The sequence below is a fragment of the Acinonyx jubatus genome, chromosome D2, assembly GCF_027475565.1.
Source record: "Acinonyx jubatus isolate Ajub_Pintada_27869175 chromosome D2, VMU_Ajub_asm_v1.0, whole genome shotgun sequence".
Taxonomy (NCBI): Eukaryota; Metazoa; Chordata; class Mammalia; order Carnivora; family Felidae; genus Acinonyx; species Acinonyx jubatus.
In genome coordinates, this window is record NC_069393.1 from 70006312 (window position 1) to 70022201 (window position 15890).

The 15890-nt window shown below is 40.6% G+C and overlaps 1 protein-coding gene across 2 annotated transcripts in view; it reads left to right on the plus strand.

The window, feature by feature from the left end:
- The window catches only part of FHIP2A (FHF complex subunit HOOK interacting protein 2A), a 37558-nt gene that overhangs the window by 10949 nt on the left and 10719 nt on the right, over nt 1-15890 (plus strand). For both annotated transcript variants that reach the window (XM_027063189.2, XM_053207856.1), the window contains 11 exons: nt 1369-1538; nt 3267-3371; nt 3817-3939; nt 9490-9789; nt 10002-10198; nt 11484-11598; nt 12164-12240; nt 12327-12519; nt 12983-13152; nt 13541-13684; nt 14554-14644. In XM_027063189.2, the coding sequence (XP_026918990.1) occupies nt 1369-1538; nt 3267-3371; nt 3817-3939; nt 9490-9789; nt 10002-10198; nt 11484-11598; nt 12164-12240; nt 12327-12519; nt 12983-13152; nt 13541-13684; nt 14554-14644 (1685 nt within the window). The remainder of the gene's footprint in view (nt 1-1368; nt 1539-3266; nt 3372-3816; nt 3940-9489; nt 9790-10001; nt 10199-11483; nt 11599-12163; nt 12241-12326; nt 12520-12982; nt 13153-13540; nt 13685-14553; nt 14645-15890) is intronic.

Sequence of the window (15890 nt, forward strand, 5' to 3'; positions counted from 1 at the left end):
ATCAGCCCAGAGCCCAACACAGGCCTTGAACTCACAAACCGGGAGATCATGACCTGAGCCGAGGTCGGACGCTGAACTGACTGAGCCACCCAGGTATCCCTCCAGGTGCCATGCTTTTAATACCTGCCAGATATTATATCAGACTTGGTACATATGTCCTCCTTGGAAACAAGGGTGACTCTTGTCTTTCCATTGTTTTCTCTGTAGGGCTTAGTGTTATGGTTTAAACTGTGTGTTTACAAAAATGTGCACACATACAGACAAAGCAACATGTCATCAAATAAATATATAGCATACTAGGATTGTGTTGTACATACTATGACAGTAGTAAGTAAATGACAATAGAAATGTAAGTAAGAACTTGGCATTTCCAAGTATATTTTGATGTTTATTTATTTTTATTTATTTTGAGAGAGAGAGAGAGAGCACGCATGCAAGCAGAGGAGGGGCAGAGAGAATCCCAAGCAGGCTCCACAGGACCCGATCTCACAAACTGTGAGATGACCTGAGCTGAAATCAAGAGTTGGACGCTTAACTAACTGAGCCACCCATGCCCCCCTCCAAGTATATTTTGCATTTAAATATTCTAGAAAACTTCACATTTTATTAAGAGTAATTTAACCCCTTTATTAAGAGTAATTTTAACAATAAGGACAGGTTGATAAAACCATGTGATTTTCAAGTTGAACTGTGAACTCTGAAAAGTATCGATGAAATTTTATCTTAAAAAATCAATAGGATTTATAAGAACTCTCCTGAGAAGAAGCTTTAGCTTTGTGAATAGTTGTCTGTTAATGAGAGATGTCCAAAATTTTTCTTTGAGCTCCTCATGCGTTCACAAATGGAGATTAATTAGGGGCTATAAATGTCTGACTTGCCAGTGTTACTGTGTGATTCAGTAGCAGTCCAAAACAGAACCTGCCTTTTCTACACATCCTGCCTGATTCGGCTCAATGTTTAAAGGCCAACCTGTTTCTATATAGACTTAAAATTCAGATCTTCTGAACTGGCTGATTGAAAAGAAAAACAACTGTAATTGCAAGTGCATACAAAATATTGATTTACATGTATTTTTCTTGGTCAAGTTCCCATTTCCATATAAATGGCTCTTATTTTGAATTCTCGTGCATGGACATTAGCTAATAGAATATATTTCAGAATATTGATTCAGTTTTTTTATAAGAATATGGCAAAAAGAATCATCTGAATCCCGGCAAAGATAATTATACCATGAATATAAACTTGTGTGTAGTTGAGATTTTTCTCGGTTTGAATTAGAATAGGGGAAATATCAAGAGTATTTGGGTACAAATATGCAGTTTTAAAATGTTTGAATGTTTGATGAATTTTTTTTTTATTATTATTTAGATGATAAAGCCCCAGTGACAGATACAAATATCCCTTCTCATCTGGACCAGATGTTAGGTATTTTGCTGCAAGAAGAACGTGAGCGAGAATTCGGAGTGACAGGGCCATGCATGGAATATTTGCTTCATCACAAGATCTTGGAAACGTTATATACCTTAGGGAAAGCTGACGTAAGTTCCTAATCCACATCGTGTTCTTGGGCATGTAATACATGCATTAATGTCTTAGAGACAGAGAAGCTGCCAAGTACTAAATTTAATTATAGAGGTACTTATTAAGCATGGCAGGATTCAAGTCAGGATTGTGAAAAACAGAAAGCATGCAGGCTGTACGAATGTGACTCTCCGTAGAGCTAGCAAAGCCTCCAAATGCTCTAGACAACAACTGGTACTTAGGCTGCTTAGAATTACAGCGTAAACATTTGTGAAAATAAAGTCAAGTGCACACACTCAGAGCCATAGGACACGAGAAGGAACCCAGTGAACGTTGTGTTATGAAAATAGGAATTCTTTTTCACAGTCCTGAAAGAGAATGTCACTGATTGTTCTGACATGACCTCTACTGATGAGTGGAGCCAGGTTAACTTTTTAGGCCTCGTGAATCTTGAGAAATCTTTGCAAAACTGATGTTATGGTATAAATAATATTCTTTACCAAGAAACTTTCAAATTGTGTATGAAGGCAAGTTTCAAAGCCTGTGGGTTTTGTTCTGTGAATTTCTGTAATATGTGTGAAAATCCAACTGACGAAAAAATTAATAGACATCTTGAAACACCAGACAGAGTCACGAACAGTGGTGTTAAGGACAGTTTGCTTTTAACCAAGTCTGTAATACTCGCAATTCATTTTAAGTTAAATTCATGTAATTTATATTTTAGAGACAGGACATCTGCTTCCAGTGCCCTGCAATTCATTTCCTTCCTCCCTTCTTTCTCCTGTCATGTGGAGAGAGGGGCTTTGCAACACTAACTTGAATATAGATTAATTGGTTTTTGAGTGAATGTTAATAATTGTACCACTGGCAAATTAATTTTTATATTGGTGATTAAAACATTATTAATGTTTTATCTGAATAATGCAAGGTATTTGCTATCTAAAAAAATACTGTGCTTAATATTATAGTTTATACTGTTTCCAGATAGCGTGTCTGTGATGATGCTGTGGAAATATATTCATTTTGTGACTGTTTTCATTGCGAGGCAGCATAAGGAGGTCAATCATAGAACATAGAACCTTGTTAGTTCGTGCTCTCTTAACCCACAGAGTAAGTAATCATTTACCTCCTTTTCAGCAAAGATCGAAAACAGCTGGCATGTCATAAACACTTCTTCATTGTTTATAATAATCATAATGTAAATAATTTTGCAACTAATGTAAAGCAGCATTGTTAGAATGAATCACAGCATTTTATACCAGAGGGTTCCTTTTATCTACATATACGTGTTGGAAGGCTTTGTTTACTCCTGCATCTCTATGATGGAGGGTTATTGATCACCCATCATTAGTGTAAGTAACAAGATTCTGCTTTTGCTTTAGCCGTAGATTTGACCATAGTAGTTTCATGTTTCTGTAGTATTTAGCACATAAACAGGTTGATGTTGCCTGAACCAGCTCTGATCTCAACAACGTGTTACTATCACGCTGCTTGTAATTACATTAGCCTGTGGTTCCATAAGCTATATTATAGTCCCAGATGTAATTTTATTTCCAGAATACCAGTCATTAATATTGGGTTGAGAATTTGATTCTGACGAACTCATTCGTTGGCCGATTGCCTTGGCTTTTGAGGGTGCAATATATTCACGTGTGTATTTCTCCTCGTCTCTAATGTAAAGGCTTTTGAGTGTGTCTGTATTGCCTGTTTTCTTCTTGTTCGTGTTTCTTTTTTCGCATACCCAGTGTCCTCCAGGAATGAGACAGCAGGTGTTGGTATTCTACACTAAACTTCTGGGAAGAATCCAGCAGCCACTACTCCCACACATTAATGTACACAGGCCAGTGCAGGTATTTTCTCCCCCTTAAATTTGATTGGATTTCTTTGAGCGTATAAATTATTTAATGCAATTTTTCTGAGAGTAAAAATCATGAAGTTCTTCTCAAAATAACATGTAAATGAGCAAATCCTTGAGCTTTTTGTCTACCCGACATGGTATTATTATATATGCTCTTGATGTTTTTCTCTTAAAAATTTATACATCAATTTTTCCTTTAACTTACCTCTGTGATACCTCAAGGAGAGTTTCTTGTGCGCCTTATTGCCTTTTTAGGGCAATTGAAAAATGAGTAAATCTGTTTTGTTATAGGTGATTTTAAATAGCGTTCTATCTGAAAAATGCAAGGTATTTGCATTATTTGAAAAATTTAAATACACGTAAGGCAAACAGACGACTGTTTACATACTTGTAAAAAGTAACCTAAGTTTCAAAATTTGTTTTAAATTTTTTGACAGAAATTAATTCGACTGTGCGGTGAAGTCCTTGCAACACCAACGGAAAATGAAGAAATCCAGTTTCTCTGTATCGTGTGTGCAAAGCTGAAACAAAATCCCTACTTGGTTAATTTTTTTCTGGAGGTGCGGTACGCTTCTTGTCAACCTTCAAAGCATGCTTACATTAAAATTATTTTGAGAATTCAATTCTGTAAGTAATATTAGAATGAATTACTTTTGTGGGTATCATATGGCTTGTTTTACCTCCTAGAATTATTTTTCACTTAAGATCACTGTTTTAACTTGAAATCTTCTGAGGAAAACAATTTTCAGAGAAAATAGTTGAGCCAGATATATAGGGCAGCACAGGGTCTCGACACATAGAATCAAGGCTTAGCAGGAATGCAGCTTGAAGGGGAAAATCAGGGAGAGAGAAGTCCCAGAAGTTTATAAACTATCATGTTTTCAGCCAGGCAAACTCTAGTGTGGAGCGTGGGTGACCCGGACTGGGGCAGGGATGGTGTGTGCAGATTTGGACAGATGTGCAAAGTCACGAGTTACCTCTCCAGCCTGGGATCACAGTTGGGATTGCTTTCATGTTCTGTACTGTCTTTTCTTAGCCATAGTCATTGGATCATACTTTACTTATTACATCAACTGATATTTTGGGTTTTACTTCTAGTTTTAAATTAGACGATTTTATTTAAGTTTATTTTGAGAGAGAGAAAGAGAACGAGCACGCGTGTGCACATGAGCAGGGGTGGGGCAGAGCGAGAGCAAGAGAGAGAGAGAGAGAGAGAGAGAGAGAGAGAGAGAGAGAATTCCAAGCAGGCTCCACGCTGTCAGCACGGAGCCCAGTGTGGGGCTTGAACCCACAAACTGTAATAGCATGACAGGAGCTGAAGTTAAGAGTCAGATGCTTAACCGACTGAGTCATCCAGGCGCCCCTAAATCAGACAATTTTTGTGTACTTTCTTCTTTCATTAACTTTTTTCTTTTGTTTTCAGCAGTGAAATTATTAGGAATATGGTAGAAAAAACAGTTTTGATTTTTTAGTTTTTTAAAAAATCTTTTTCTCTCTTTTCTTTTTTTTCCCCTAGATTAGGTATAAGTTACATACAGTGCAGTTTCCCCTCTTTGGGTCTACAGTTCTCTGAGTTTGACACACAGTCACGTGGCCACCACCACAGTCGAGCTACACAACAGTTGCGTCGCCCTCCGGCACGTCCCTTGTAGCCATCCTGTCTCCACCCCTGTCCCCGGCGATCACTGATGTGTCTCCGTCCCAGGTTTCCTCTTTTACAGAAAGTCGCAGAAATGTAATCAGCCTTTGGGGTCTGGCTGTTTTTCCTTGGCAGAATGCATTGGAGGTTTGTGGACGAGTTTGGTCCTTGATATTGTTGAGTAGTATTCCATCGTATGGATGCGTCACCGTTGTTCATGCATTCAACCAGTTGAGGGACTTGGGGTTGTTTCCCGTGTGGGGCAGTTATGAATAAAGCCCGTCTGAACATTCACACCCAGTTTTTTTGGTGCGTGGATTTAGGTTTTCACACACTTGGGTCACTACCTGAGAGTAGGTTTGCGGGATCGTGTGGCAAGTGTATTCTGATTTTCGTAAGAAACTGCCGCACCGTTTTACTACATGGGCTTATCGTTTTGCGTCCCGTCAACAACGTATGAGAGTAGTTCCCGTCTTCCACAGCCTTGTCAGAGTGAGTGTTGTCAGGGTTTGGTTTTGTCTTTAAAAGCTGGAGCCAGTCTGTGGGCGGGTTTGTTTTCTATCTCACTTTACGGAGTTAAGCCACCCGAGATCTGCTTCTGCACTCCTGATGAAGACGGACAGGCAGCCGAGCTGCACCATTGCATGAATTTAAGTTTCTGGTTGAAGATGAGGATTGTGAATGCCAGTTTCTCGTGATGCGCCTCATATTTTGAAAGTGTGCTTCAAAACGGCTGGAATACATTTATGAGTTCAGATTTCAAGGACTTATTCATTAGAATGATATTACAGTCCTTTAGTTTTCGATATAAATATATCCAGTATCTCAGTCTGGCCAAGTCAGATGTTTCTTCTCAAAGTGCACTTTTACTAAAGTTTTCTTAGATACCCTAGTTACTTAAATGCATGGATTTTTGCCCGAGCTTAAGCTTTAAAAGGACTTTTTATCAGAATCTCTGCAACTTACTCAGAAGTACACAGCCATAGATCAGAAGCAGAGAAAATTTGTGGGCATATGTAAGGTGATGGTGAGATACCCTTTATTTACCTGTCCTCAGAGAAATGTTTATATTTTTTTATAAAAATTTTTTTAATGTTTTTATTTATTTTTGAGACAGAGAGAGACAGAGTATGAGCAGGGGAGGGGCAGAGAGAGGGAGACACAGAATCTGAAGCAGGCTGCAGGCTCTGAGCTGTCAGCACAGAGCCCGACGCGGGGCTCGAACTCACGGACCGTGAGATCATGACCTGAGCCAAGTCGGACACGTAACCGACTGAGCCACCCAGGTGCCCTGAGAAATGTTTATATTTAGACCTCTCTCCAAAGAACCCCCGGAATCAGTGACATGTCTGCTGTAATATGCCAGTCTTATAGCACATACCTCTCCACAGCCTGAAGTGGTAGGTATCTTCATTTTCTCAAGACTGTTCATAAGCTTTTAATGTAATTTTTACAGTCTCCCTGGCATTAGAGTTATTTAAGTGCATTTTCTTTTCTCCTGCTGGCCAATAAGTTCCTTGAGGACGAGGACCCTGTCTCATTAATCTTTGGGTTCCCACAGCTTCTCTAATATCCGGTATGATGTATAATAACTGCTTAAATAACACTATTGAATGAATGAATCTTCAGAACAATGCAGCTATATTACTCGTAAGTGTAGAGGATAACAAAAGTACTTTGCAATTCTCATGCATGTGTCCCCTGAAAGCTAATCTCTCTTTTCATTTATGTCAGCTACAGTTTACATCTCCTATGATTTAAATGCATATGGTAAATGAGTTAGAAACAGTCTTTGTCCTAAAGGAGCGTATAGTCTGGTGACAAGGGTAAGGCTCATACTCAGACTATAATCAGAGGTAAAGTGAGTATCCTAAGGCTACAAAGTAAAAGTACCTTAAGCCTCGATAGGCTGAAAGGATTACATCTGCTCTCGGTGGTCAGGAAAGACTTCGTAGAAGAAACTACCTTTGATGTGAGCCTTAAGAGCTGTTTAGAGAAGAATAGATGAACACAAGTAAGGGAAGGAAGGTACAGAAGTGTGTGGTGTGGTCAAGAAACAGTACACTTAGGATATGTGATAAGCGAAGGGCCTGAAGGGATAGACAAGGAGTTGGTCAAAGGCTTTGAATGGCAGGACGAGGAATATGAACATACCTGCAGTCACTGGGGAGCCATTGAAGATTTTGGAGCAGGGATGTCATTACACGGTGGTATCTGTGCCTGAAGTTCAATTGGCGGCAGCATCTTGTACAGTGGATTCCTTTGAGTGGAGAAGGAAAAGCAGAGGAACTAACTCGGCAGCTGGGGGAGTAACCCCAACAAAAAGTAACATGGACTGTAAGCGGGAAGCAGTGGGTTGGAATGAAGTGAATATGTTGAGGAGACGCCAGAGGTAGGTTCGGTGGGGTCTCGTGCAGGAAGAAGAGAAAGGATGACGAATGTGTGAACTCCCGAACCAGCAAGGCTGTCGCTGACAGAACGAACGGAGCCCTGGGGGAGCTCATGTTGAGGGGAAAGATGGTGATTACGGTTCTGGAGGTTCCGAGTCCTCCTGGTGTCCTGTTGGAGAGAATTGGCAGGTATCTGGTCTCGCAAACCTGCGATTTGGAAGAGAAGTCTGTGTTCAGGAGATCTGAGGGTTGTGTGTATAAATGTGCTTTGGCTGTCATTAAGATCCCTAGAGCAGAAAGTTTCGGGAAGAACCAAAGTGCAAGAGAAGGCAGCATTTCCTCATCGCCTACGGAACTTTTAAGAGACGCGGATTCCACCACAGTGTTGGACACTGACATGAATCTAACGTTGTCAACCATACTCAGTAATGCAAACAAACAAATAAAAATGCGGCTTCGTTGGCCCCTCCTCTGAATATTCCCATTCGGCAGGTCTGGGTCTGACGCGGGAGTCTGCGATTTTCTGTAGCCCCACAGAAGACCGTGACCTTGACAGTCTTGAGTCCTACTTTGAGAAACGCTAGTTTAAGGACTGAATGCAGTCCTAAGAGTATTCTGCCCTTTGCCATTCTTATCGGAGATACCACTTCAACAATATTAGTAGAATTTTAGATGGAATCGAATGTTTTACATTCATAAAGATTGTGATACGCAGTTTTCTAGGAAACGGGACGGTTGTTCTGTCGTTCTACAGAAGCGTTTTCTTTTAACATGCGCTGTGGGCTCGATTTCTCAAGAAGATTGGTGCAAACTATATTTTTAACTGTAATAAAAGTGATTTATCATAGCTCTCATCTAACTTTGGAAATAGAACTTTGAATTCATTCAGCATTTAATGCACCTCTGTGCTAGGTGAAATATGGTGATCGGGCCTGTGGAGAAGCTGGTTTATGATGACGTCTAACCTGTGTGTGTGATTTGATTTTTGTTCTTATGTTCGAATGGAAAACAAAATACTCTTTGCCTCGAAACGAATGGTTAGCTTCGGTTGAGATTCTCTTTGTGTCTGGGTGTGTGTGTCGGGGGGGTGGGGCCGACATGTCCAGTAAATCTGTTTCCATCTGAAGAGGGGCACCTGGGTGGCTCAGTCAGTTAAGCGCCTGACTCTTGACTTCAGCTCAGGTCAAGATCTCACAGCCCATGGGATCGAGTTCTGGTGTTGGGCTCCATGCTGACATCACAGAACCTGCTTGAGATTCTCTCTGTCTCCCTCTCACTCTCTCTCTCAAGACAAATAAATGTAAAAAAAAAAAAAAGTCCTGAGAATATTGAGTCCTTTTTCTAAAGTAAACATAGGAAACAAAGGAAAACATAGAAAAATCATCTTAGAAAACCAGTCCTAAAAGAATCAATGTGGAGGCTATGTATTTTCAGTAACCCAGTGAGGAGGAAACATTTAACTGCAATTGAAAACTCCTGAATCTTCTTCCCCCCCCCCCCCCCCCCCCGCCCCCAACATGAGTTGTTTGTAGCAGTAGTCAAATAGTAATCACTAATACTGTTCATTGCTGTGGTCATGGCACATTCTGCAGTTAGTGTGAAAAGTGTTCTAGATGCCTCTGCAATTTAAAAATATTTAGGGGTGCTTGGGTGGTGCAGTCAGTTGGGCGTCCAACTTCGGCTCAGGTCATGATCTCACAGCTGGTGGGTTCGAGCCTCACGTCCGGCTCTGTGCTGACAGCTCGGAGCCTGGAGCCTGCTTCAAATTCTGTGTCTCCCTTTCTCTCTGCCCCCGCCCAGCTTGCCCTCTGTCTCTCTCTCTTATAAATAAATAAACATTAAAAAAAATATAAAATAAGTAAGTAAAATAAAATATTTAAAACACAGTTTGTTGAAGTCCGAATATTTTCATTTGTTCTAACACTTCTATCTGTTGCTACGTTGGCTAGACTTTATGTTAATTATGGAATTGTAATTCTATAGAATTATAGAATGTTAATTACAGAAAAACCAATAAAAATGTGACTTCTGTTTTATAAGTGTTTTGAAAGGAATCTTACAGAACATGTATTCTCTTTCAGAATAAGTTGAAATCACTGGCTTCCAAAGGAACACCAGATGTAATTTCAGAAGACACATCGAAAGGTCAAGGTCAGGATTCCTTGTCAACAGACACGGGACAGTCGTGTCAGCCAGAGGAACTGTCTGGTGCCACGGGGCTGGAGCACGCAGAGTTAGATGATGAGCCTCCTCACCAGCTAGATGACCTGTCCACGAGCCTGGATAATCTCACCGTCACCTCACTGCCGGAGGCCACCGTCATTCGTCCCAACCAGGATTACAACTTAGTGAATTCCCTGTTAAATCTTACTAGAAGTCCCGTGAGTCTCCTTTACTCTTCCCCCCCCACCCCCTGCCCCACATCCTGATCATAGTTACATGCATTTGAAATAGAAAAAATATATATATACATATATATAGATCCTTATTTTCGTGTAAAACATTAAATCTATTTAAGTTGAATTTTTTCCAGGCAACTTGCTTCACATACATCTAATTCAAAAATTGAAGGGGTGTGTGTTCTTCCCATCAGGATGGCCGAATAGCTGTGAAAGCCTGCGAGGGCTTGATGTTGTTAGTAAGTCTGCCGGAGCCTGCGGCCGCCAGGTGCCTCACACAGAGCACTTGCTTGTGCGAACTGCTGACCGACAGACTCGCCTCGCTGTACAAGGCCCTACCTCAGTCAGTGGATCCGCTAGATATCGAGACCGTGGAGGCAATTAACTGGGGGTGAGCACCGTTACTTGTGTTTTCCCCTAGACGTGGCTTCTTCCACCTACACTTTTAAGTTCACTTCTGTTTGCAGTGACATAAACGTTTAGTTTTGGAAAGAGGGACATTACTTGTGATCATTAAATGGGATTATGTTCGGAGACCCATTTTAAATTTGTTACCAATCAGGAATGAGTTGGTATGGGAACAATACAGCTGCTGTGTAGTTATTTTTCCATTATACTGATCAATTAAGACCTTAATTACATTAAAAGCAATAACTGTATCTGATTTTTTTTTTCCCTCCGAAAGACAGAACATCCTTTTATAAATACTTTCTGCAGCCTCTAGGGGAGTCTCATGTTTGGTGGCCTGTGTATATGGACTCTCTCCTCCTCCCTTATTTTTTTACCCCCTTTACCCGTCTTTTGGGGCTCCCCCTGATTCTCATTGTTAGATGTGATTATCACAGAACATTTATAAGTTTATAAAGCAGCATGAGGAAAATTGCCCCTAATCCCATCATCTATAAGCAGCCTAATATTTTAGTATAATAACCTGTTATAATTTTTCTGTGTATTGTTAACTCTTCCTTGGTTTTTACCTGTCTTTTTTTTTTCACTTTTTAAAATATTTATTTGAGAGAGAGAGAGAGAGAGAGAGAGAGAGAGCAAGTGTGAGCAAGGTAGGGGCAGAGGGAGAGGGCAAGAGAATCCCAAGCAGGCTCCATACTCAGCTGACCCCCACGTGGGCCTCCATCCTGTGACCCTGGGGCCATGACCAAAGCCGAAATCAAGAATTGGGACGCTCAATAAACTGAGCTATCCAGACCCCCCTACTTGTCTTTTCCCCCTGATATTCTGCCAACATCCTTAGGGCAGACCCATGGGTTTACTTTACTACTGTGTTGCAAGGCAGGAAGAGAAGCAGCCTGCTTGTTTCTTTTTGCACACCTTCCTTTACCTTCCTTTTCTTCCATCCCAGCGGCTGAGAACCTCAGACACTTCATTCCTGCCACTTGGTCATATTTATGGCAGAAGCATGAGGAGCTGTCTGTGTGTTTTTTTCCTCCACAGCTGCGTTCTTGTTAGTCTCTCTGTTTCCACTTAATGAGTGAAATTATTTACAACTTTTGATTTAAAAGGTTTTCTTTTCCCCTTGGCTTTCTTTAGTCATCCGGCGTTGCCTGTGTAAATAGATCTTACTGTGTAAGTTCACATACCTTCATCTTTCCATATGTACTGAACTGGATGAATGCTTTCAGATAACTTTGGACTAAGCATTTCTCTCCCATGTCCTACAGCTTGGACTCATACAGTCATAAAGAAGATGCTTCAGCATTTCCAGGAAAACGAGCCTTAATTTCATTTCTTTCCTGGTTTGATTATTGTGATCAACTCATAAAGGAAGCACAAAAGGTGTGAATTTTTTTTGTTATTTATTGATAATTTTTAAATGTGAATGTCTATTAAGTCAAATTTCCTCAGTTTCTATCCCCAAATATATCTTAATTATCTTAGGATAGCACAGTAAAATAAATACAAACAAATAAACCAAAAAACATGTGCGCGCGCGCGTGTGTGTGTGTGTGTGTGTGTGTGTGTGTGTGTGTTGCAACTCTGGAATAAATCACAGCTCAAGCGCTGACCTTATATGTCTTTAAGTATTACAATGGAAAGCTTCATGAGGTGACATCGACCTCTCACCATTTCACCTCCTTGGGGAGATATTAATACTGTAATGTGACTGGGATAATATTTTTGTCCTATCTGTCTTGTTCTTGGAAATTTAGATGAAATGTAAAGGACCAAGTAGCTAACATCTAACCCAGGTTTATGTGCCATCAACAAGATGGTCAATAGGCATGATTGTTTTTCCACATTAATTCAGATGGAGGGTGCAGACTGGCTTGTCGATGTTACAGATTAATCTCTCTTTTCCATGAAAACAAAAGAAGATAATGATGCTCCTCCTATATTCTAGACTGCTGCTGTTGCTCTTGCCAAAGCTGTTCATGAAAGATTTTTTATTGGCGTTATGGAACCTCAGTTGATGCAAACGTGAGTGGCCCTCTTCCTTTAAAAAAAGAAAACGTTGCTGTGTTCATGTTATTTTTGCCCACTAATTACCTGTTTGTTATGCCCAGTTCTGAGATGGGTATTCTGACGTCAACTGCCCTGCTCCATCGCATTGTTCGGCAAGTAACCTCTGACGTTTTGCTTCAAGAAATGGTGTTTTTTATCCTTGGAGAACAGAGGGAACCAGAAACTCTGGCCGAAATTAGCAGACACCCTTTAAGACATAGGTTAATCGAACATTGTGATCACATATCTGATGAGGTATGCTATGTAATGATTTAGAATTGGACTTCCATTCTTGGAAATATGACTTTAATGTACTTGTGATGCTTTGAGTGCAGCCTCTTCACGTGGCTTTAAACATTGAAAGCATGCGGGGCGCCTGGGTGGCTCAGTGGGTTAATCTTGGTTTTGGCTCAGGTCACGATCTCGCGGTTTGTGAGTTTGAGCTCTGCATCAGGCTCTGTGCTAACAGTGCAGAGCCTGCTTTATATTCTCTCTCTCTCTCTCTCTCTCTCTCTCTCTCTGTCTCTGTCTCTCTCTCTCCCTCTGCCCTTCCCTGGCTCGTGTGCTCTCGCTCTCTCTCAAAATAAATACATAAACTTCAAAAAATGATTTAAAAATACACCAGTAAATGAAAATTGAAAGCATGACTCACAGGATGGCAAGAAGTGTAATGTATTTAGACATATTTCTCAGCCTTTATTATCATTTTTGGTTTCAGATAAGCATAATGACATTAAGAATGTTTGAACATCTCTTACAAAAACCCAATGAGCACATTCTTTACAACTTGGTCCTAAGAAACCTAGAAGAAAGAAATTATACTGAATATAAGCCTGTGTGTCCAGAAGATAAAGATGTGGTGGAAAACGGATTGATAGCAGGAGCCGTGTAAGTTCCCATCTAACTCTGCAAGTTCAGCATCTTATATTGAATCGCAATTTTCTCTCTCCTCCTACTTCTCTCCCTTATTCATAAAAAAAACAAAAAAAAACCTCTTACAGGTTACAGGATTTTCAAAAATAAAGTTTAGATGCCGTGATAGCACCATCCCTTTAAGTCACAAGTGGTATTCATTAAACCTAACAAAATCAACACGTTCTTGAGTTTGATGTGCATGTAAGAGACTAATATCCCTATAAAATGTAATTGTTTTACTGGTAAAGTTATGTAATGTGTTCTAAGACATTAGAAAAGAGAATGGTAGACAATCTTCTGGTTTAGAAAATGTACTAAAATTTCGTCTTTTTTTTTTAATACATCATTAAATTAAACGTAGAGATCTCGAAGAAGACCCGTTATTTACTGATATTTCACCAGATAACACTCTTTCAAATCAAGAGTGGCTTAGTTCTTCACCTCCTGCTACTCCAGACCACCCCAAAAATGATGGGAAAACCGAAGTCCATAAAATTGTAAATAGGTGAGTTGCCATGTAAATGTGACTTACATCTCTTTTGCTTGGTTTTATAACCTATGATAGCTCTGTTCTTAGGTTGTTCTAGTGATATATTGTGAATTCAGTTTTCCCTTCTTTTATCTGAAGATTATATCAGCTTTTTGTCATGTTTATGTAGCAAGTGACAGCCTAGGGGCAACAGTCAATAGCAGAAGAGAAGAGCTGTCTGAATATAGAGACAAAAACAGTAGTGGTTAAGTAAACGTTCAGAGTACCCTACTTTGTTTTAATAACAATCATTGTAAGTAATTCCCAGTTGGAACAACAGGGGGAAGTTCCGGTTTGACAGATTGTACTTAGTACACGTGTACTGACCTACACTAAGCCTAGGACTCTACCTTTTTGATACTGTGGTTTTTACCTTTTTTTTTTTAAGTGCGCTTTCTGTGGCGATGTTCTCTTTCTGCCTTTGCAGTGCTGTCACTGCTATGCCTGGTTCTGGCAGGTGACTTTAGAGAGATGGCCTGTGGCTCAAGATGTAAAATTAGGGTGCATAAAAATCTTCGGTTCAATTACTTCGAAGCCGGTTTCCTGAGATGAGCAGATAACGGCGGTCTCTCATTGTGCTGTAATGTAGAAAGAAGTTGTCGTCTTAGGCTTCCTTCTACTTTAAGTGAAATGAGTGATTTTTAAATAAAACCTTTGAGATAATGAAAGCGTAATCAGTAAAACCGATTCAAGATTAAGTACTTATGCCTATGTCATTTTGTTTTTCGGGTTTCCATTTGCATCAGTGTTTGGCTAAACTGAAGATATCACTCGATAGTTTAAGACATAAAGATATTGAATTGTCAGAGTATTTGTGTTACTGCTTGTGGCTTTTTTCGTTGAAGTTTTCTCTGTCTGGTACCTGATGAAGCAAAATCATCCTACCATGTCGAGGGCACTGGATATGACACCTACCTCCGAGATGCTCATAGGCAGGTAAGTGAGGTAGTTATTTTTGGACATGAAATCTAGTAAGAGTGTACATACACACCTTGTCCTGTTACCCACGGTCATTTCTCCAGAGGTTTCCCTTTCTCTGCAAGACCTGAACTCCCTCTGCGACATTAACTTCCGGCAGGTGACCTTACTATGCCTTTTACTCACTGTGTCTCTGTCCCAAGATTTCTTTCTTTATGTTTGCTTCCCTCCTCCCCCCATCCCTCTGCCTTTCCCCCTTTTTCCCTTTCCTGTGTCTCCCTCCCCCTCTGTCCCCACCCTTCTCTTTCTCTTACCCCTTTCCCCTTCCCCTATGTCTTCCTCCCCCCACTTTCCCCTTCTCCTGTGTCTTTCTCTCCCCCCCCCCCACTTTCCCCTTCCCCTCTGTCTCTCACCCCTCCTTCCTTTTCTTTTTTTTCTTTCTATACTTCAAATTGTATCTCCCCCCAATCCTCTTCCCTGCTGATCCAAAACATAACTTTTAAATGTTTGTATCTACCACCCACCCTTGCTCTCATTCCACAGGCACTGCCCTGACCCCCTCTCCACCTCTGTTCTCACCCACACCGTTATTTATTTACAAGTGCCCACCCCCTCATGCCCTGCCCCTGCGCGGGATTTCTCTGCCTGTCTGGAAGGACTCTCTCAGAGGTCATCTGTGAAGAAGTGAACTAAACAGCCTTCTGTCAGTCTTCTTCCCTCTCTAGCATTTCACAGAATTCCCGGTTTTGAGAAGTCTCAAGTCAGAACAATGCACATTTAATTTTCATTTAAATCCTTGAGATTGAAGTGTGCTGTTATGTATAATTAATTTGCATGCACCTCAGTACTTTAAGCCTGAATGCAAGTCCACATTACTGCTTGAGTAATTAGAGTAATTCTGTAGCTAGTGATGTGGAGAACAAAGGCAAAAGAAATACAGAAAAAAAAGTAAACTCCCTTACTAGCCCATCGGCAAGTCCTTGAGACAGGCAGAGTGACCTTCCTCTAGGAACCCAGCTGCCTCGATGTTGACCCTTTGCTAGGGGCAAAAGGCGGTCTCAGCTTAACATCATCCCAACCTCCAGGATCCTGTAAGTCTTCTATAAAAATCCTTGTAGAAACTTCCTTTATCTCTGCCCCCCAAGAATATATGTTAGCAATCATCCTCCAAACATATGGCCCGCTAATATATATCTGAAGGGTCTCATGACTAAACTTTTACTCTTAGTAGTAAATGACCTTTTCCTAACAACAGCTAGCCCCC